General features: G+C 54.3%; 6 protein-coding genes and 1 non-coding gene across 7 annotated transcripts; 4 read left to right on the top strand and 3 right to left on the bottom strand.

The window, feature by feature from the left end:
- Positions 1 to 2,957: 2,957 nt before the first annotated feature.
- Positions 2,958 to 5,175, top strand: CTHT_0066850 (putative transcription factor; the record flags this gene model as incomplete). Its single annotated transcript, XM_006696917.1, has 2 exons — positions 2,958 to 3,120; positions 3,194 to 5,175. The coding sequence occupies 2 exons, from the start codon at positions 2,958 to 2,960 to the stop codon at positions 5,173 to 5,175; spliced, it is 2,145 nt and encodes a 714-aa protein (XP_006696980.1).
- A 3,141-nt stretch (positions 5,176 to 8,316) lies between these two features.
- Positions 8,317 to 9,672, top strand: CTHT_0066840 (uncharacterized protein; the record flags this gene model as incomplete). Its single annotated transcript, XM_006696916.1, has 1 exon — positions 8,317 to 9,672. The coding sequence occupies one exon, from the start codon at positions 8,317 to 8,319 to the stop codon at positions 9,670 to 9,672; it is 1,356 nt and encodes a 451-aa protein (XP_006696979.1).
- An 805-nt stretch (positions 9,673 to 10,477) lies between these two features.
- CTHT_0066830 lies at positions 10,478 to 10,598 on the bottom strand. Its single transcript has 2 exons — positions 10,562 to 10,598; positions 10,478 to 10,513 (listed from the first exon to the last, which is right to left on the bottom strand). It is a non-coding gene; the product is annotated as a tRNA-Lys (tRNA).
- Positions 10,599 to 11,723: 1,125 nt separating this feature from the next.
- Positions 11,724 to 12,652, bottom strand: CTHT_0066820 (uncharacterized protein; the record flags this gene model as incomplete). Its single annotated transcript, XM_006696915.1, has 5 exons — positions 11,724 to 11,791; positions 11,845 to 12,108; positions 12,162 to 12,291; positions 12,431 to 12,443; positions 12,639 to 12,652. 5 exons carry the CDS (start codon positions 12,650 to 12,652, stop codon positions 11,724 to 11,726), a joined length of 489 nt encoding a protein of 162 aa, XP_006696978.1.
- Positions 12,653 to 13,303: 651 nt separating this feature from the next.
- On the top strand, positions 13,304 to 13,855 carry CTHT_0066810 (uncharacterized protein; the record flags this gene model as incomplete). The annotated part of the gene is made up of 4 exons (XM_006696914.1): positions 13,304 to 13,417; positions 13,472 to 13,488; positions 13,546 to 13,678; positions 13,736 to 13,855. The coding sequence occupies 4 exons, from the start codon at positions 13,304 to 13,306 to the stop codon at positions 13,853 to 13,855; spliced, it is 384 nt and encodes a 127-aa protein (XP_006696977.1).
- A 1,024-nt stretch (positions 13,856 to 14,879) lies between these two features.
- CTHT_0066800 (uncharacterized protein) lies at positions 14,880 to 18,361 on the top strand (the record flags this gene model as incomplete). Its single annotated transcript, XM_006696913.1, has 3 exons — positions 14,880 to 15,171; positions 15,435 to 17,418; positions 17,467 to 18,361. 3 exons carry the CDS (start codon positions 14,880 to 14,882, stop codon positions 18,359 to 18,361), a joined length of 3,171 nt encoding a protein of 1,056 aa, XP_006696976.1.
- An 80-nt stretch (positions 18,362 to 18,441) lies between these two features.
- Positions 18,442 to 19,626, bottom strand: CTHT_0066790 (uncharacterized protein; the record flags this gene model as incomplete). Its single annotated transcript, XM_006696912.1, has 1 exon — positions 18,442 to 19,626. One exon carries the CDS (start codon positions 19,624 to 19,626, stop codon positions 18,442 to 18,444), a length of 1,185 nt encoding a protein of 394 aa, XP_006696975.1.
- Positions 19,627 to 20,146: the final 520 nt, after the last annotated feature.

Below are 20,146 nucleotides of genomic sequence, written 5' to 3'. Positions count from 1 at the left end.
AGCTGCCTGCCAGCTGCCAGAGCGAGAGCTGCCGTCAAAAGAAGGAAAGGCACGTATCCTCGGCCTTCCTTGGCAGCAGAGGTGAATTCGATGTTGAGATGCCAAGGCTGGCCTTCCGCATGGGGCGGGCTGGAACTAACAATCATTGGACTAGGGGATGCCCGCGTTGAACCCCACCATGGCCCTAAGGGACCCACCATTCCGTTGTTCCAGTGAGCCCCACCGGGGTTTCTTCCGTGCAATTGGCTCGAATTCCAGCCACTGGCGTTGCAATGCCAGCCGTGGAGCCATGAGAGCCCTGCCTGATCTCGATGGACGAGCCAATCTTGTTTGGTTGCCGTCCCTCGGGCCGCACGCTCATATGCACGAGCGATTTGCCGTCACACTGTCAGCCCACTTGGCTCGATCTTGGCATTGTACTTGGTGGCCACTGGGCCGATCTGCACTCCGTCGTCAACCACCTTTTGCGCAACGTTTTGCATTGATTTTTGACTGCTTCTCGCTGACTCAGCAGCTCGGGCAGCCTGGGAGGTCCCGCTGTGCCATGGAGTGCTTCCAAGGCATCGCAGCGCGCACTTCGCAGAATAGGAAGCCGTGAGAATTTGTGCGCATGGCCCACGGTGCCCGGGCAGCACCCGATTTTCGCAAGGCATGGATGTACCTTGGCTAGCTCCCTCCGCTGCTCTGCGTCTGGACCATGACGATAAACTTTCTAGAGTTGTTGAGAGGACTGCTACACAATAGAGTGCTGGAATTTGGCTCTGATGGTCCACGACGGTAAAGTCAGGAGACCGGCCGAAGTACTTCGGTACCTCCCTATTTAGCACCTTTCAGGGAAAAGCTGGGCCGCAGGCCAGCTTTACCGGCCAGCCACACGACTGAAAAGAGCAATCGTCATGATTGACTACGAGGCGACCAATCTGGTGTGAATTTCCAGAACGAGGCTTCTGATTTGCAGGCTGCTCAGATTTGGGCAATGGAAAAAGACTCGGATCTAAAGAGACCACAACGGGCAAGCCAGCACTGCTCCCGGTACGGAATCTCAAATCATAATGACAAAGTCACGCGGGGACCACGACGTCAAATGACGCACTTGGCTAAGAGCCCCTCAGTGAGGCATCAATGCCCTGTTGTGATGGCCTACTATAGACTACAAAGATGGGCTGTGGTGCTCACTGAACCCTCTATCCGATGGGATGTCTGTGGAGGATGCCACTCGGTGCCTTACAACCAGCAGGAGCGAGACACACACCAGCAAATGCTGTGCCGGGCCGCCGCAGGCATTAAGGTGTACATCTACTTGCTTTAAAATGCTACGATACAACACCAACCAGCAGCTATATAGAAATGCAATCAACCTGCGCCGTGCAGGCACGGATACTGTGTTACGTCGAAGGATGAGGAGAAAGGGGAACACAGGCACCGGGGGGGAAGGGGGGGGAAAGCCATGCGTGGTTGGAGCAAAAATCTATTGCGTACACCATCTCGACAACCATGGGTTCAGCCCATGTCCCACCGTGTCCTACGGTATAGAGGTCTCTTCTATCGGCACAAAGTGGAAGTGGAGATAGAATCATTGACGGCACACGGCCTACAGCCTTCAATTTCCACCGCCTGGCTCCCGGGTTTTCGGTCCCAGGAGGAGAGGGGGGCGGGGGCCTGGGCCGTCGCGCAAGATTTCGTAAGGACCATTGCAATCATGCTTGTGGTTCACAGTTCATGCGGTTTGGCACAATGGAGCTGTTTTGCGGCCTCGTTTTCGACTGGACCCAAGAATTCATTTTTATTGTCATTCACGGTGATTCCTTCATTTTTTTCAAACTAGAACAATGGTAGGCTTGTTTTTGTTTGGATCATCATATTTGGCCTTTCCCAAGCCAAACTGGACCAGCCAATAAGCAAACTAGTCTGTCACTTGACATCTTGGGCTGTGATGAGCTGTCTGTCCGTTCACTGGGCTTACTGGCTCCATGCAAAAGCCGGCGAGGTGCCAAGGTGGGCCACTTCTGGATGGACCCCATGTCTCCAGCTTCCCTCCAGCCAGCAGCAGCCTAGAACTCGCTTGCTCGCTGCTGAGACTTGATGCCCTGTGGGGTCTGCTTTCCCATCCGGGTAGAGTCGTGCCGAAAAGGTCGGCTTGCGATGACGGCACCAATGAGGGCCCTTCCAGGGCCCCTGCTGAGGTACTTCCCTTCCCGATCCCCAGTGGCCCCTCGCCCAGTGCGAGCAGCAGCCACGCACAAGTTCCCCCACAACCAAAATCGATAGATTGGCCGGCACATGCATGTCATGTCGCTCACAAGTGGGCAAATATCCAAAAGCGGGTTAAAATCAAGAAGCGGTCATTTAGCCCGCAATGTGCAAAAATAGAAACACAATTCTTTGGGCACACTGCTGCCGGGCTAGGTCAGATATAAGAATTTGCCCACTTCACGTCCAGAGAGGGCTCTCTCTCTTTTCTACAGAGCAGGCCAGCACAAGTGTCGTCAGCAGCCTGGCAATCCAGGTCCCGGTCCAGTCCAGTCCAGCCCAGCTTTTCAGGATACCATTTGCATCTCTCCCTTTCAATACTAATCAATTCTCCTTACTCGCCGCTGTCCAACCAAGAGCAAGCTCGAGGACAGCAAGCACCTCTACGATCCACGATTTTGATACCGAGATTCGCAAGCCGGACTTGCTAGAATCCAGTCATTCCTTCACGACTAACATCACTAATTTAATTGCCCCCAACGGGAATTTGAGTTTGGCACGAGTGCTTGGAGGTGCTTGGAGGGTTGGCAAAGCTCGACAGAGAGAGACCCTTGTCCGATAGCTTTACCCTGGTCTTCTCCGCTCGCAGCTAGCTCGGGGATCGCTGAACCTTACCCCCTCTCCAAATACACCCCACCCCTCAGACCCTCAGACCCTCAGACCCTCAGGGCCCACACCCTGACCTAGTACAAAGGTTACCATACAAAATGTCAACAGCTTCCCCCAGCCACCAGAGACAGCAGGTGAAGACATCGCAGGTCAAGATGGCTGCTTCAACGACAACGACTACAACCAAGGCGAAGACCGCTAAGGTCGGTGCCAATGACAACCCCAAGCAAAAGACAGTCATGCATCGCCGCTCCCGGACAGGTTCGTCGTCTGCCGTCTCACACAACTTATAGTTACCCGATTAGGAAACTAACACAGGTTCGTGATGGTAAAGGCTGCTACACCTGCCGGCTACGGAGGAAAAAGTGCGATGAGGCGGCTCCCATTTGCACGGCCTGCAGGCATTTGGGACTTGTTTGCGAGTACAAGCGGCCAATGTGGTGGAGCAACAACGATCTGCGCCGCAAAACAAAGGAGGAGATCAAGATGATCATCAAGCGCAAGAAGCTCTCCGATAAGTCCTCGCACACCATCCAGACATCGGTCGGCACGCCGCCGGGCCTTTCGCACTCGCTGCCGACTTCTGCGACTTTCTCTGGCCCGATGGATCGCACGCGGTCTGCTTCGATCGACTCACACTTCGGCTTTAACTTCAACAGCCCGCCCAGCACTGCCGATTTTGGGCCTTTCACGCCGCCGCAGGTCACTCCCGAGTTCATGTTCCCCTATCCGTATGAGATTGATGTCAAGACAGAGCGGCAGATGTTCATAGACGATGTCCAGACCTTACATGAGTCGACAACAGCCACCTACAGCTACGCCGTCCCTCCGCCGCCCGGCGTCATCCCTCCATTCCCTCTGGTAGGTGAATGGACCGAGCAGGTTTACTCGGAGCGACGCGAGTCGCTGGCGACGACGGAGGAGACGGTCGACCTCAGCTATTTTGATGCGGGGGCAACAACAACAACAACAACAACAACCACTAAGCAGCTCGCGATTGAGCTCGACGAGGGCGACCAGCGCCTTCTGGACCACTTCATCAAGTTTGTCCTGCCGATGCTCTTTCCAATTCTCGAGGCCACACAAACCGGATCGACCGCCTCCGACCTGATCCTGCCCTCGCTGCAGACCAACAAGGCCTACCTGCACGTGTGCCTGTCCATCGCTGCGCAGCACTACAAGCAGACGATGGGCCTGACTGGTGAGGCCGCCACACAGATTGACAATGACATCATGAATCACCGCAGCTCAGCCATCGCAATGCTGGTTGACGCGCTAAACCGCGACGAAGACCACCAGCAGATCCTGGAGGCCGCCCTGGGCTTCATCTTCTTCCAGCGGGTCGTCGGCCGCCTGGAGGACTCCCTCAGTGACGTCGCCTGGCACCAGCACTTCCAGGCGGTGATCGCCCTGGTGCAGAAGCTCGATCTTCCCCGTCTAGTCTCCGACCCCAACGAGCCTCTCACGCAAGCCCCCTTCGGCATGACGCTCACCGCGTGGGTCGACATCCTTGGCGCGACCTTCCTTAGCAGCCCGCCTGTCTTTGCCCATACCTACCGTACCAAGCACCTCTCGCCGACCAACCCCTTCCTGGGGCTCCGCGAGCTCATGGGCTGCGAGGACCGTGTCATGTATCTGATCAGTGAGATCGCCTGCCTCGAGGCGCTCAAGAAGAACGGCATGGACGACATGACCATCATCCAGCACGCGCATACCCTCGGCGAGCAAATTAACATCACCGAGCTGTACTCCGCCGAGATGGCTACCGCCATCCCCTCACTCAGCCGCAACATCACTGCCGCCTACCGCCTCGCCGCCCGCATCTACCTGTGCAGCCTGATCCCCGGGTTTCACCCGACCCAGGGCAGCTGCATCCAGCTGGTCGACAAGCTTGTCGCCGTGCTGCGGCAGATTCCTGCTGGCCCGACAGGTTTCGATCGCAGCCTGAGCTGGGTGTACCTCATTGGCGGCAGCGTGGCGCTGGCGGGGTCGCCGTTCCGCGCTTTCCTTGAGGAGCGCGTCGCGCTGATGGGAGATTTAGCCAATATTGGGTCGTTTGGTCGTGTGGCCACCCTCCTTCGCGAGGTTTGGGCCCAGCAGGATGTGCTCATGGCACAGCAGGCTGCCGTGCAGAGCGTTGTGGGGAGCCCGAGGGCGAGCCCCCCGCCAGTAACTACAACAATGGAGGCTCCGCAGCAGCAGACGGTTGGGCAGACGGCGGTTGCGGGTACATCGGCGCTGGCGCCGGCGTCCCAACCCTATGTCCACTGGCGGGATGTCATGCAGATGAAGGGTTGGGATTACCTCCTCATCTGAGCACACATGGCAATTCTGCCGCCGCTGGTGTGGCGGGATGGCCTCAAAAGGCACATTTTTTTCTTCATTGTCTCATTTTCTCTCTACTATCTATTCTGTATTGTTCTGTTCTGTGCTAGAGGTTGCCGCGAGGCTGGTGAAGGGGATCTGGAGGGGAGATGATAAGCTGGGTTTTGGCTTCAGTCATGGGGATGACGACACTGGATGAGAGTTGTGGGGGTTGAGATGATAGCGGTGTCGAGTGTAGGCTCTTCGCACCTTGAAAACAGTTCCTTGGACTGGACTGGCTGTTTTCCTTGAGCGGGCACCTCACCGATAGTTTTCTCTTTTCCTTTCTTCTTGGGTTGCTGAGCATTTCCCGGGTATTTCAGAGAAACATGCATGGTCATGGAGTTTTTTTTGGGACAGTTGGAATCAGGATACCACGGGTCTTCAATTAATCCATTAGGGCGGTTGAGCGATGATGGCATGAAAAGGAGTTTTATGTATAGTAAGGAATATACCCCCGCCTATGATGGCAAATATGGGAATGAAAAAGTTCAAAATAACGACTTGGTCCTTTCAGTTTGTGAAATGTGACTTGTATAATGGAGCTTGAGCCTACATACCTGAATAGGATGTTCCTCCCCAAGCAGAGCAGTCAAGTCACCCTCAAGATCTTTGACAAACTTGCTTTGCTTCATGTAGTGTTCTCATGTGAACTTCTTGCACACGGTGCAATCAATCCCCACCCCAAAAATTTCCTTCCATACCAGACAATGCCATGTAAGTCAACCCCTCTTGTCGACTTGTCTTTGCGATAAGGCTAGGTTACAATCAACTTAGCTACACGTTTTTCAACAGATTCTGTTTCTCATGACCCCTCATCTCGTGAAACTGTGTCATGCTGTGTTCTTCGTGTTGACGGCCCACGAAACGCTAGTTTCCGACGTCACTCAAAACGTGACTCATGAAGCATCGCCGAGTAGGTACCTACCCAGAAGATAGCTAGAAGAAATTCATTAGGTACCACATACCAAGGGTTCGAGGAATGAGGCGTAAACTATGAACATGGTGAGTTTTCGAAGTCGGAAGAGTCGTCTTGTTTCTGGCACACGATGGTTAATACTCCTAGAGGCCATATGCTGTCTTCAGTCTATGGTGGTGTGACACCACCACTTCCCCAACTGTACTGATGATATTGAATCCACTCGATCTGCATTCTATATTTATGCTTTTCTCTTGCTATATATTCATTATCTTCATAGAAGTTGAAATGGGGCACTTCCACGCTAAGATCATATGTGGGCCTTTATCGACACTTCTAAGAACACACATCTATTACACTGCACTTCACACCTTGCATGAACAAACAAGCGCTCGATGGGTGCCCAACTGGACCGGGTCAAAGTGTCTCGGCCATGCATGAAACATACGGAGAGCCACAGGCGAGGGTGGTTCTGTCCCCCTGGGCCGGACGAGGATGGACAACTCTGCAGGGCCAGCCACGAAGCCCAGGACTCGGCATGACTTAATTTGGCATATTTTGCATTGTCTAAGCGAAGTTTCTCGAAGAGAAACACAGATGCATACTCCTTCCTCATTCTGCTCTGCATGTTGCCGCTTGTTCATTGTCGTCATCGAGGCAGCCGGTTGACGGTGAGGGCCGGAGAGGCACATGACCTGCTAGCGAGACCTTGGGGAGGGGGATCCTTGACGGGTAAGGTCGGTAGCCATACACACCGAAGGAGTGGCTATGTCGTTAAATCGAGCTAAATTGCAATGACTCTACGAGGCCTCAAATTAAGAGATACTCACCTTGATAGTGGTGAAGTCGGTTGAGGTCAGAAGCAGGGTTGATATCTTGAGAGTCGGTGAATCTGGAAAACCACCAAGTCCCGTGCCAAGACCACCCTCTCGGCCAGTGCACATGTGGGTCCAAGAACTGACAGACCCACCAGACGTTGCAGCACTGGCGGCCAGGTGTCAGGGCCGCCAGGTGCTCTCGTCCAACCGCCAACAGCCAAATTTAGCACCGAGCAAGTGACAGGCCAATCAAGCGCGTGGTCGCAGATGAGTCCAACCCTCTCCCAGACGCCGAAAGAAAGAAAATTCAAGTCAGCATTGATGAGAGAACCAGCGTCTCGCCAGTCGCGACGCTTGCTGGCCATCAACATCAGTCATAGGCGAGCCGGCGCTTCACATGGACCTTTGGGACCGCTCAATGGTGCACGATGACCCTGGCTTTCAGACTGACATCAATGCACTGCCCCGTGAAAAGTTCGGACGAGATTGCAACGAGCACGCATCCGCAACGTGCTTTCTTTGACCTCTATGTTCTTTCTCGCCCCATTGTTTACCCAATGCTGCCCGAACAGCCCCTTGTGCGCACCCCATTTAGCAGGGATCTCGTGAGATGTGCCGGCCCTTTAAGCTGGCCACTGGAACTTGAAGGAAGTCAGCGAGTATGGAGTCCATCATGATCTTAGGCGAGTAATCATGACTGGCTCATGAATTTGATGCCTTGCCATGGCCCGAGACCGACCATCGGACCTCTCTTGATGGGGCCACTCGCTGGTTGCTGGAGCCAGGTTGTGAGTGTTCCTCTTGACTTGTCTAGTTGTTTGACTTAGAGCGCCGGACCCTTGTGTCGCGCTGGACATGGGATACGTCATACCCAAGGTGGCAGGTCATCAAACTTACTCCTGGAGTTGCGTCTTGCTCTCGATATACACCCCCGGATAGACGCCTTGGTCTTGAGGCCTGGTGTTCTCTCTTTTCCCACCCATTATCTCTTCTCTTGCCACCGTATCCCCCTGACGGCGAACAGTGTCTACACAATCTTTGCTCGTGACTTTCTTCCCATTGTGGTACTCTGCCACCTATTGTTGATATCGAGGGGCATGCACTGTTTACTCATTGTTTCCACGTCTAACAAGCCCTTTATGTGAATCGGTGGCTTGATCCTCGTGGGTGGGTATTCGCCTTATCCTTAATCCCTCTTGACTTTCCAGGACCATCGCGGGCCGACCTCCTGGGGTATTCTGCCACATCAAAAATCCCGTCCTGCGCAAAGACTACGAAATTCCTTTCCAATTACTCGTCCTGCGAGTCTGCTCGCAGCAACAACCGATTCCCTTCTCGAAGACAGCAACGTTCACGATGCCCAAGCGCAAGCTGGCGCTCTGGGCGGCTGCGCTCTGCGCTACAGCCACACACGTATCTGCATATTCGATATCGAGATATGATGTATTGCTATCACGACAAGCAAACACTTGCTCTGTCTCCGGCTTCTCACCCTGCCAGTACGGCAACTTCCCCAACAATTTCTGCTGTCCAGCCGGGCAAACATGTCTAGCGCTGGCTGGCAACACTACGATTCTCTGCTGCCCCAACAACGTTTCCTGCCGGCGTATCGCGCCGATCCCCTGCGAAATCTCGCTGCAGGATGTCTCCAAAAACCCGGATGCCGTGATCAAGACGACGGCCTTGAACGTGCCACTCGGGAAGTGTGCCAACGCTTGCTGTCCGTTTGGGTACTCTTGCAAAGACGACGAGTGTGTCATGAATGATGACCAGTCGAAGGTGCCGGAGGGGTTCAAGCCTAGCACGACGGTTGCTCTTACGCCAACATCAACGTCAGAAGCGTCATTGGCAACATCACGTCTGTCATCAACATCCACATCCCCAACCTCGACAGCCATTTCCGTCCCGGCCGAAGATGGCGGCGAAGAGGGCAAAAAGTCCGGCATTCCCGTCGGCGCAATCGCAGGGGGCGTGACAGCCGCGGTAGTGATTATTATGGGGACGGCCATCCTCGCTTGCATCTTCTACCGCAAGCGGCAAGCTGCCAACAGCTCGCCCAAGTCCAAGCACTCCTACATCAGCGCGCCCATCCCTTACGGCGAGACCATCCGCACCGACTTCAACGCCAAGGCGGCGGCCAAAAACGCAAACTATGATTCCGAGTTCGAGCCGGATAGTGTTACGGGAGCGGTGCTCAAGGACAGGATGACCCCTTCCGTGTCGCAGGGGGCGTCACCTGATATGGGTAATGCCTACGGCACCAGCAAAGAGGGGTATGGAGGATACGGCGGGCTAGGCACCACCACCAGTGGTGATAACAAAGCCCCGCCCCGTCTCGAAATGCCCACCTTCAGCATCTCCTCCAGCGAAGAAGATAACTATCGTACCGACGTCTCGCCGCTCTCATCCGACGGCTACAGCCCCAACGATACCAACACCAAGTATGGACCAAATAACAACGCCTCTACCTCCCAACAAGCGCAGGCAGCTCGCGAGCCAAGCTCCATGACCCTCCCGTTCTGTGCAGATCCGAACATCACCCGCGATAGGACAGGAAGGTTCAGGGAGTACCAGTATGGTGCTCTACCGGATGATGGGGACACGGATCGGAAGCGTGAGACGCGCATGACCACGTTTACGCAGATGCTGGAGAGCGTGGATTTGGGGGGCGTCGTGAGGGGGGAGGGGTATGTCCCCAGGAAGTTGACGTAGTAAAGGGGACTGAGGGGTCCCGAGAAGGAGGGCGAGGGTTGGACTTGAAATGAATAGGAGGATGAGAATGAGGCGAGGGGTAGCCTCAGCCTGCAAGAACATCAGGAGGTTGAACGCAACGGATACCAGACGGACTGAGAGGTTTCCTTTGTCGTTGAACTGGGATGGACTCACTGAATATAATACCCTACTCACTCACGCAGGACGGCATGCTGATTTGATTGGTACCTATCTACATACCCTGACGGGCATTATTAGAGTTTGGCGCAGCATCTGAGCATTTGCAGTGGCATCCCTTCTCACCGCATATAAACCAGCATGCAGGACAGGGCATAACTGTATATTTCCTATGTCTTTAGATACAGAGAGTGCAGCCAAGAACCACTCGCTGGGCAAGTGGTCCAAGTTGACTGAGGAAATTCGGATCGGACACATAATGATTTAGGACTGATCATCATGATGATACCCAGGCTAGATTGCTTCGTTCTAGTTTAGCATCGAATGCTATGCTTTTGAGTGTATTTATTTGATTTATCAATAAGCTGTAATAGCATCATTTGGTGTATGACAAGGTTTAAGACTCGTGATGGTTTTGGTGATAGGGTGAGTGGGTTACGACGTATGTCGCCTTTTGCAAGTCAAGCCTGCCATTCAACCATAAAACTGAACTCTCTCCCTTTCATGCTCCCTACTTGCGAATGCTAAAACAAAAACTCGAGCACATTCAATACATGGAATAGGATAAGACACGAAAAGGAAAAAGGAAAAAAAAAAAAAGAGAACGCGCCAATCGCGCCGGGAATTGAGCCCGACGTGGGGGTCGAACCCACAACCTTGAGATGTCCGTGTTTCTCTCCACCACCTTAAGGATTCATCTTAGGAGGTAAAGTAAGAGTCTCACGCTCTACCGATTGAGCTAGCCGGGCAAGAGCTGCTTCGTTTGTCGTTAGAAGCCAGGGAGGGCAGGCAAGCTATTATTCCAAGAGTTTCGTTTGTGTGGTGTGGTGGAGGAGGGTAGGGGTTTGGGGGTTGAAGGATGGATGATGGAGATGGGATGTGGAGTCGTGGCAAGAGTTTTTTTGCACGATTGCCCTGGATCACTGAGGGGTGAGGGGTTGATGAGAAGTGGATTCCGTGATGGCAAATGAGGATGGGATGGGAAAGATCAAGAGGGGCATTTGTTTGTGGGACTTGGGGCTTGGTGAGAGCAGGGCTGTGTAATAGGTTGGGTTGACATGGAGAAGGCAATGGGCTATTGAGCTGGATGTTCCCTTAAATAATTTACTGATCATCAAGGGGGAGAAGCTCAGCGACCGGGTAAACAATATGCTTTCGACACACTGAAAGGAGGGAGGGAACTTCCATCCTCAGGGGCCGGGGGATGAGTTTCAAACCAACACCCACCAGCACGGGATGAGCAGAGCAAACAGATCCAGGAGCAATTATCTCTGCTCCCATTATCCTACCATACACCCACTGACTGTCCGTCGCAGTAACGCCCATTACCAGTACCCCCAGGCCGGTAGACTACAATCTTGCCCGCATCATCCGTATTTGTCTATGTGATGAGTGATCAGAACAGAAAAGAAAAACAAATCGAGAAACAACAACACGCTGAGCAATGAACAACCGTCGTGATGTGTGTGTGTGTGTGTGTGTGTGTGTGTTGCGACAATAGTACAATGTGTGTGTGTTCCCGCGCGCACAAGCCAATTACATATCATATGAACCGACCGTTACCTTCCGTCCATCCATCCCTCTTATCCATACCTCCCCCTCCAAACCCTTCCTTTCCGTCCAGGTTTCCATTCCCTCAAGATGCGCCGCTCGCTCCCCTTCCAGATATCATCTCCTTAAAGGTCCTTTATTCTTGTCTTTCGTCCTGCCCTCCTATGCCGAGTCCCAACATCCTGTGCTATCCAGCCCGTGGAGACGTGGAAGAACATAGGACAGCGTAAATATACGTGGGGGAAAATCCGCAAGAGGTATGGGATCCGGTCTTAGATACAAGTTGCCACCCATACCCCGTCGCAGGAAGCGATTTAGTGCACTTATGAGCAGGAGATGTTGAGGGTGGCCTTGGAGTTCATGAGCAGCGCGACAATGAGGCCGTACAGACCTGTACCAAGTCAGCCATGTCAAACTCACTTTCCCATCAAGCGGAAAACGTACCCAAGACTTCGGCGAAAATGAGAATCAGAATCATGCCGACGAACAGCCTGGGCTGCTGGGCAGTCCCACGCACACCGGCATCACCAACAATACCGATGGCAAAGCCGGCAGCCATACCGGCCAGACCGACGGCGAGACCAGCACCGAGCTGAATGAAACCAGTGTAAAGCGCATAACCGTCTTGTGTGAGGCCGTCGGAAATTAAGACGGACACGACCAGGCCGTAGATACCAATGATACCAGCCATGATGACGGGGACAATGTCTGCAGCGCGGTCAATTGCCTGTCCAGAGATGGGATCTTGAAAGAGGACGTACTCTTGACGATGAGGTCAGGCCGCAGCACACCCATGGCGGCGATACCCACGCCAGACTTCGCCGTGCCGTAGGACGCGCCCAGGCAGGTGAAGACGATGGCGGCGGTGCAGCCCATGGCACCGAAGAAGGGCTGTTACGGTGTCAGCATGGTAAGTCCGAGGGAGAAAACACAATTTCGAGCCAAGGAAAGGCCAGCCAGCGATATCATGATCATTGTTGTCGTCGGAGAGGGGGGCTTCGAGGTCCGATTGGCGGGGAGGTCTACTAACCGCGTAAACAGGGCTGTGGGCAAGGCGCATGGTCAGCACAGAATCACGGACAAATCTTAGCGCAATTGGCAAGCCAGAGCAGAAATTGCAAAGGAAAGTCTCGAAGGGACGGCATGGTGATGGGGGACGATGGGATCGGTGCTCGGGGCCAACTCGGAGAAGGCGAGGAGGGGGATCGATAGCGCTACAGGGGGGCTAGCTGGCTTACCAGTAATCCGTCATTTTGGCGGCTGCGAGAAGGGTTTATTTGGGCACAGGAGATATGATCGATACTAAAGGCAACAGAGGGCGTCGTGATTGGCACGGAACTGAGATTTGACCGGGAAATTGTCGTCAGGCGGCGTGGATGACGATGGAGGTTGTTGTAGGCTCCAGGAAGCACGTTGCACGTTGAACGTTGGAGGTTGGTTGGTGCCAGGCGGTTGGCTCGTGCTCTGACTGTTGCTGCTCTCCATGGCCCGTGCAGAGCCTCGAATGGGGCATAGCTGCGCGCTCGGCAGCGCTCTGGCTTATTTCATCATTCTGGCTGCCACGCCAAGAAGAGGATCCACCTGGATGATGTAATTACGTAAGCAGTCAAGCCAAATCAACCCGTTCTGCCGGGTCTCACCGCCCAAAGTTTCGCAGATTGCGGCGGCCAGCGTCGCAGCACTGGTGTGGATTTTTCTAGCGGGCCATTTGCGAAGGCGTTTTGTCTTTTTTCCCTTTTACTTTGTTAATCTTTTTTTGCTGGTCGCATTGCTCCGCAACCACACCACAAGAACCACGCAACTCCAGGGCGAGCAGACGCAGTGAACCCTGGCGACAAGTTATACAGCTGAATTGCCATTGATAGCCCGGACCGAGTCCCGCGCGCCGCATATCTCTCTCAACATGTCGAACAACGAGTCTGCCGCTTGGCCCAAGGCCGAGGACCCTGCGCTGGTCCAGGAACTGCTTGATTGCGTTCAGCAGGCTAGCCACTACCGCCAACTGAAGAAGGGCGCTGTAAGTTCCATGGCAATCTGGTTGTATCAAGGCACTGGCTAACCTCGACTGCAGAACGAGACGACCAAGTCGTATGTGCACCCAATCTATCATTGAAAATGCCTGGGCAGCAGCTAACACAACCGCAGCGTCAACCGTGGCACCAGCGAGCTCGTTATTCTCGCTGCTGATACCCAGCCACTGAGCATTGTTCTTCACATCCCGCTCATCTGCGAGGAGAAGAACGTGCCCTATGTCTATGTCCCCAGCAAGGTTGCTTTGGTGAGTGGCTGAGAGTCCTCTCAAGTGCCATATAAGTCCGATGCTAACTTCGTTCAGGGCCGCGCTTGCGGTGTCTCTCGTGCCGTTATTGCCGTCTCGCTGACATCGAATGAAGCGTCGGATCTCAACTCCAAGATCCGCGCCCTGCGTGACAAGGTCGAGCGCCTTGCTATGTAAAGCGGCGAAATCTCCTTGCTTGAGAGGGGAGCAGCGCTGCTTGGGATGAGATGGTGGATGAGGATACTGTCAGCCTCGTCTGCTTGCTGTCTCTTTGCATGGGCTTCCGGCAATCTCGTCAGGATGGAAGGGGATAATGATGACTCTGGGGATTGATGCATGTCGGCTGGAAGATGCCCGGTCTGCGCAATCTCTAGAGCTGAAGCAGGATAACAGAGTTATGGCTTTATATCAAGCCCTCTGTAGTCTTAGCATACATAGTACCAGATATCCTGGCGAATGACACTGTCGTGGTTTATTGGTTGCTCAGCTTGGCGTTTGCTTAGGTATTCCACCCTTTTCACGTGCTTTCTGTTCCCATACCAGCGCATACCAGTGGGCTTTTGATCTCGGAATCTCTCCATCGACCGCGTAGTGTCCGTATGGACTCATGTGATCACTCCATGTGGTGTGTCAGCCTGACATCCTGTCAGCGATCGTCGGCAACAAGTGATGAGTGGGCGGTTCATGGTGGGGTGCAGCCGCCGGAGCTGGGATGGTGGGGACCCCACCGCCCAAGACATCATCGGCTCCAGACCCGGCCGGGGCCTGCAGCGTGAGCACTGAAAACAAGTCCATCCAACCAAACTGTTCTCTTTGCCGTTCCCGTCTTTCATACTTGCCTTTTAAACTCTGGGTATCTTACCTACGTGTTCTTCTATTTTGAGCCTTCCTATAGGTCCAGTAGACGTATCTGTTGCGAATGAAAGGTGCCCTACCAGACCCTTAATCCACCTCTTGGACCCTGCCCAACACGCTTCATCGTCCCAACCCAGCCCAGCTGCCGCCCCTGACCGACAACCGTCATCGTCGACGTTTTCGCCGCCTAGGTGCAGCAACGAGAAGAGGGATGGGTTGAACCACCAATCTCTCCGTTGTCCAACTCACATTGCCTTCAGCATCATCATATCTGATCCGCTCTCAAGTCTCAACACCTATCCTCGATTCTCGATTCTCGGCCCAACACCCGCCAACTACTTGAACAATGCCCGGCCTAGCCCGCAAACTAACCATCCATGCCTCTCCTGACGGGCTGATCATCCACCCTCAAAACATATCCAAAGGCCTGATCCGCATCAACGATCCTCAACCCAAGAATCCTCACTCACATACCCGCTCGCCCTCTGCGTCAGCGCTCGCCACGGCCCCTGTGCGCATTCGCTATGGGGATGGGGCCATCTCTACCGTGGCGAGGAGTAGTTTGGCTGCTGGGGGAGTGGGGGATTTGGCGGGGTTGGTGAGAGAAGGGGAGGCGTTTGAGGCTTTTGGAGTTGTGGGTAGGTATTTTCATGTCTTTCCATTTTTCTCTTTCCCAATGTTCAAAATAAAAAGAGAGATGTTGGGTGCGGTGTGAGTGTGGATATGAGGTGTGGGGATCCCAATAAGAGTGAGACGCGATGCATAAGGGTTACACAGATGGATCACATACATTCGAGATCATGAGATATTGTGATCTATGCCAAGCGATATTATCCGTCCTGTCCTCACATCAGGCTACTTCCCATAGTTTTGCGACTCCCGACCTGACTGACACCCCCAGGCCTGATCCGCGTCTTCCGCCACATCTACCTAGTCACCATCACCGGTCGTGAACAAGTCGCCTCCATCCCCTACCGCGGCGGCACCGCTCCCGTCTACGTCATAACTGACGTCGCCCTCACCCCCTGCACCTCCCATGAAGAAGCCCGCGCCGCAGTATCCAAAACCTCTGCTGCCTTACGTAAAGCCCAGCAACATCAAAAAGGCAGACTCTCCTCCGACTCAGCATCCAGCCGCTCCTCCAAAGCCGCCAGCGCTAACAATTCCTCTGGGGACGATGAAAGCAGTCCCGAGGGTGACGACAACGAGAACGCGATTGAAGGTGAAGTCGATGATGATGATGTTGTGGCTGGCCAGGGTAAGCAGGGCGGACCATCATCATCAGCAGCAGCCCCGGAGACAGGAGACCCGCCCTCCCGACGAAGCAGCATCGCACAGGATGTGATTGAGCGCCGGGGCAGTTATGGTCGGTTCGCAAAGAAATGGTTCAGCCGTAGTGGCTGGGCGATCGATCAGAAGCGAATGATGGGCCTGTCGTCAAGCGCGACGGGGAATGACAGCAGTGATAGTCTGCCGAGCAGTATCAAGAAAGCGTCAATCGGTGGCAAGACTGCCGGTCCCAGCGCTGGAAGGAATGGCACGGACATGCCGGACGGGAGTGAGGCGGCGGTGAGGTTGTTGCCAAAGCTGTTGCGGACGAGTCAGATGCTTTTTGGGTCGAGCAGGACGTTCTTCTTTTCGTATGAGTGCGATATTACAAGGAGTGTGGCGGCGGAGGTTGCGAGGACCCCTCCTCCTTCGCCGTTGGTGCCGCTGCATCGGCTGGTGGATCAGACGTACTTCTGGAACAGGCATGTCCTCCAGCCGTTTATTGACGCTGGGCTGGACAGTTTGGCATTGCCTTTGATGCAGGGGTTTGTTGGGCAGAGGACGTTTATTGTTGACAGCCAGCCGCCGCAGGTTGATCCTGACGGTGGTGGTGGGACAGGAGGGGGAGGGGGTGGAGGAAGCAAGAAAGGGAAAGTTGTGGTAAAGGAGAGCGTTGAGTTGGAGGATTTTGGGTCCAGAGCGGCATCGCCTACCCCGCCAGAGCCGTCGATGCGTCCGACGGAGAGGAAGTTCGATATTACGGTGATTTCGAGGAGGTCTACCAAACGAGCTGGGTTGAGATACTTGAGGAGGGGTATTGATGAAGAAGGGAATGTGGCCAACTGCGTCGAGACAGAGCAGATCCTTTCGCCGGCAGGCGTACCTTGGGATGGGCCCAATGTGAAGGTTCATTCGTTCGTCCAGACGCGCGGTAGCATCCCGCTGTTCTTCACCCAATCTCCCTATTCGCTCAAACCGGTGCCTGTGATGCAGCACTCAGAGGAGACCAACTTCTCCGCGCTCAAAAAGCACTTTGAGGGCTTGAAGAGACAGTACGGCTCAGTACAGGTTGTCAACCTTGTCGAAAAGCAGGGTGTCGAGGCACCAATCGCCGAGGCATACCAACGGAACATTCAGCGACTCAACGAGGAGGAACTGCAGAAGGACTCTGACAAAGTAGCCTTTGAGTGGTTCGACTTCCATGCCGTTTGCCGTGGCATGAAGTTCGAGAACGTCGCGCTCCTCCTAGAAAGCCTCCGCGGCAAGCTAGAAGGTTTCGGCAGTACTGTGCTGGCCGGCGGACAACTTGTGTCGCGTCAGCAGGGGATTCTAAGGACCAACTGCATGGATTGTCTTGACCGGACGAATGTCTGTCAAAGCTCGTTTGCTAAGCACATGCTGGAAGTACAGCTCCAGGAGGAAGGCTTTGATTTAACTATCCAACAAGACCAGCAGCAGGTGTGGTTTAACACCCTGTGGGCCGATAACGGAGATGCCATTTCGAAGCAATACGCTTCAACCGGCGCCATGAAGGGCGACTATACCCGAACTAGGAAGAGGGATTATCGCGGTGCGTTGACCGATGCTGGGTTGTCGTTGACACGACTGTTCAATGGGTGAGTTAAAGTCCATCAAAGGATGAATTCCAATGCTAATTTCAACAGCATGTTTAATGACTTCTTCCTCCAAGCCAGCATCGACTTCCTGCTAGGCAACGTGACCGCCCTCGTCTTCGAAGAGTTCGAGACGACCATGATGACCAAGGACCCGGCCGTCTCCATGCAAAACATGCGCCAGCAAGCCATCGAGCTCTGCCAAAAGCGTGTCGTAGCCGACGAAAAGGAAGAATTCATCGGCGGCTGGACGCTATTAACCCCCAAGACCCCAGATACAGTCCGCTGCACCAACCCCGACATGGAGGAAGCAGTTTTGCTGCTGACCGATGTAGCGTTGTACCTGTGTCGGTTCGATTGGAGCCTGGACAAGGTATCATCCTTCGAGCGCGTCGATTTGGCGCATGTCACCAAGATTCAGTTCGGGACGTACATTACATCGACGATTGCCCCGTCCCATCTGGACGAGATGCGCAACATTGGAATCGTGATCGAGTACCGGCCGGGTACGACCGACATTACCAGGGTTAACACCCGGTCGCTGTCAAGTAACTTGGGAACGGGACTAGAATCGGTCGAGCAAGCCCCTGCACAGTCAGCCTTCGCCAACTTCCTCTCCCGCCGGCCACAGAGCACCGTCCCTTCCCCACGGAAGATCGCGCTGAAAGCGCTCTACAGCCAAACCTCCGTGGCTGACCCCCTCGCGCAGGATAAGGCCGACGAGCCGGGGGCCATTACACGGTTGTCTGAGGTGCAGCAGATGCTTGTGATCGCGACGGAGATTGAGCGGTGGGCAATTATGAACCAGCCGCGCGAGGCGGGTAGTAATGCGGCCGAGCCTAGCCTGATTGAGCGTGGGGATATCGTGTCGGTGGCTGAGGCGAAGAAGAACACGGGGCTGTTCGAGCAGCTGGGGCATTCGATTAAGAAGTTGGTGTGGGCGTGAGTATGCAAGAGGACGTAAATATCCCCGTAGATAGACCATACCATAGATCCGTAGTCCGTATGTTTATAGACCACTACTAATTAATCGTCGTCCGAATTGGACTCTAGACTTGCGTCCTCTGCCCTGTACAAATGCATCTGATACCGCATGTTTTCCAGTTGAATTGGGTAATCCAGTCCCTCAGCCAGACGGAACCAGACTGAGTCTTTTCCCTCAAGCTTCTTCCATCTCCGTCCAGCGATCGGCTCCCGCCTCGTGCCCATTAGGACCCGGTCTAAGAGCCACTGCATCGGGTACCGCTTTGCCTCCTTGCCCACGCTGGTTTCGGAGTAGCTCCCGGGGCTGTCGACAACTAGCAACAGCGATCCGAATGGCACTACAGACGTGATGTCGAGCAATAGCTTAGTCGTTTTGCCGATGCCGCTGGCAGTAAACAATTCGTTGAGAGTAAACAGCAGCGTTATTAACAGGGGAGCGTTCCCCAATATGGACGTGAGCCGGGGTTGGTCCATGGTGAGGACGTCTTCTTGTAAGAAGGCGTGACTGAAGCGGGAGGGGGAGACTATTGCGGCGTTGGCGAGTTTCGCGGCTGCGCTGGCGTATTTGGAGATTGGGGGGGGAGTGGTTAGGCTGGGATAGAGTTGGGTGATGACATCAGCCCAGGGACCGGAGTCGAGGAGGGTGATGTGTCCTGAAAGCATGGGAGAGGGACATTGGCTGAGAAAGCCGGCGAGAGAGACCAACTCGGCAGCGCCGCCGCCGATGGAGAATACTTTCAGTTGATGAGTTTGAACCGAGTCTTTGGGTTCAGACTTGTTATTGCCATTCTCATCATCCTCTTGACTGGGGGCAGGAACCTGAATCGGCTGCGAGATGCTCTCTAGATGCTCCCAGATGCCACTCAGCACCGTGGTATAGCACAGAGCCCGGGTTGGGCTCCATCTCGCAGCATACACAGCCAAATACTCTGGATTTCCAAACGCCCTAGCAAAGTCACGATCGAAGAGAGCTTGTTTGACTGCCTGCATAGTGGCAGTCAGGTTGTCGGAGAAGAGCACATCGCTCAAGGCACGGCGGAAGACATCCACGATGCGCTGTTGTTGTTTGCGCGCCTCCTCTGAAGTCTGTCTTCCTTGATCTCTCTCCCCTTCCAGCTCAAGTCGATCCTGAGTCTTAGCGGTCTTTTTCGAGCCATTGGTTTTACTCGTCACAGTCTGCTTCGGCTTTGCTGTCCTTGCCGGCGCTCTAGAGTTCTTAGGCGGCATATTGAGCGCTTATTCAACTAGAACTTGGACTGTTTGGGAACTGCTTGTTTCGATAATCTTCTCCTGAGCCGCATTGGCATCACACAGAAGCAGGGCGTCAGCCGGCAGTGGATCGAGCCCAATGGTGCGGTTCGTGGCTGTCATTGTCAAGTCTCGAATTTTAGCCTGAATTCCCCCATGTCGCGGCAGTCGGGGTGAAAGCAACCGACCGTGCAGGCTGCACCCCCACCTTGAGGGTTAAAATTTGAATATCCCACGTACAACCCTAACCCTTATCGAAGAGGGGCAACGCAACCCCGCAAGTACTGCTGACGACGAGGAATCATCCCCGGAGCTTTTCATCGAGATGTTTGGTTTGCGCTAATATGTACGCCAATTGTTGCGTGCTCGCCTGATTGTTGAGATCATCAAGGCATCCTGTCACTTTCGGCGGGTCTTGCAGCCGAGCGCTTGCTCAGGAGATGAAGCCCGTCACCAAGTCCCCTGGTGCCCCTCGACCATGCCTGGAGGGGCACCCCTG

The sequence above is a fragment of the Thermochaetoides thermophila genome (genome assembly GCF_000221225.1).
Source record: "Thermochaetoides thermophila DSM 1495 unplaced genomic scaffold scf7180000011822, whole genome shotgun sequence".
Taxonomy (NCBI): Eukaryota; Fungi; Ascomycota; class Sordariomycetes; order Sordariales; family Chaetomiaceae; genus Thermochaetoides; species Thermochaetoides thermophila.
The sequence above is the reverse complement of the archived record's forward strand: the minus strand, read 5'-3'. Positions and strand labels throughout refer to the sequence as shown.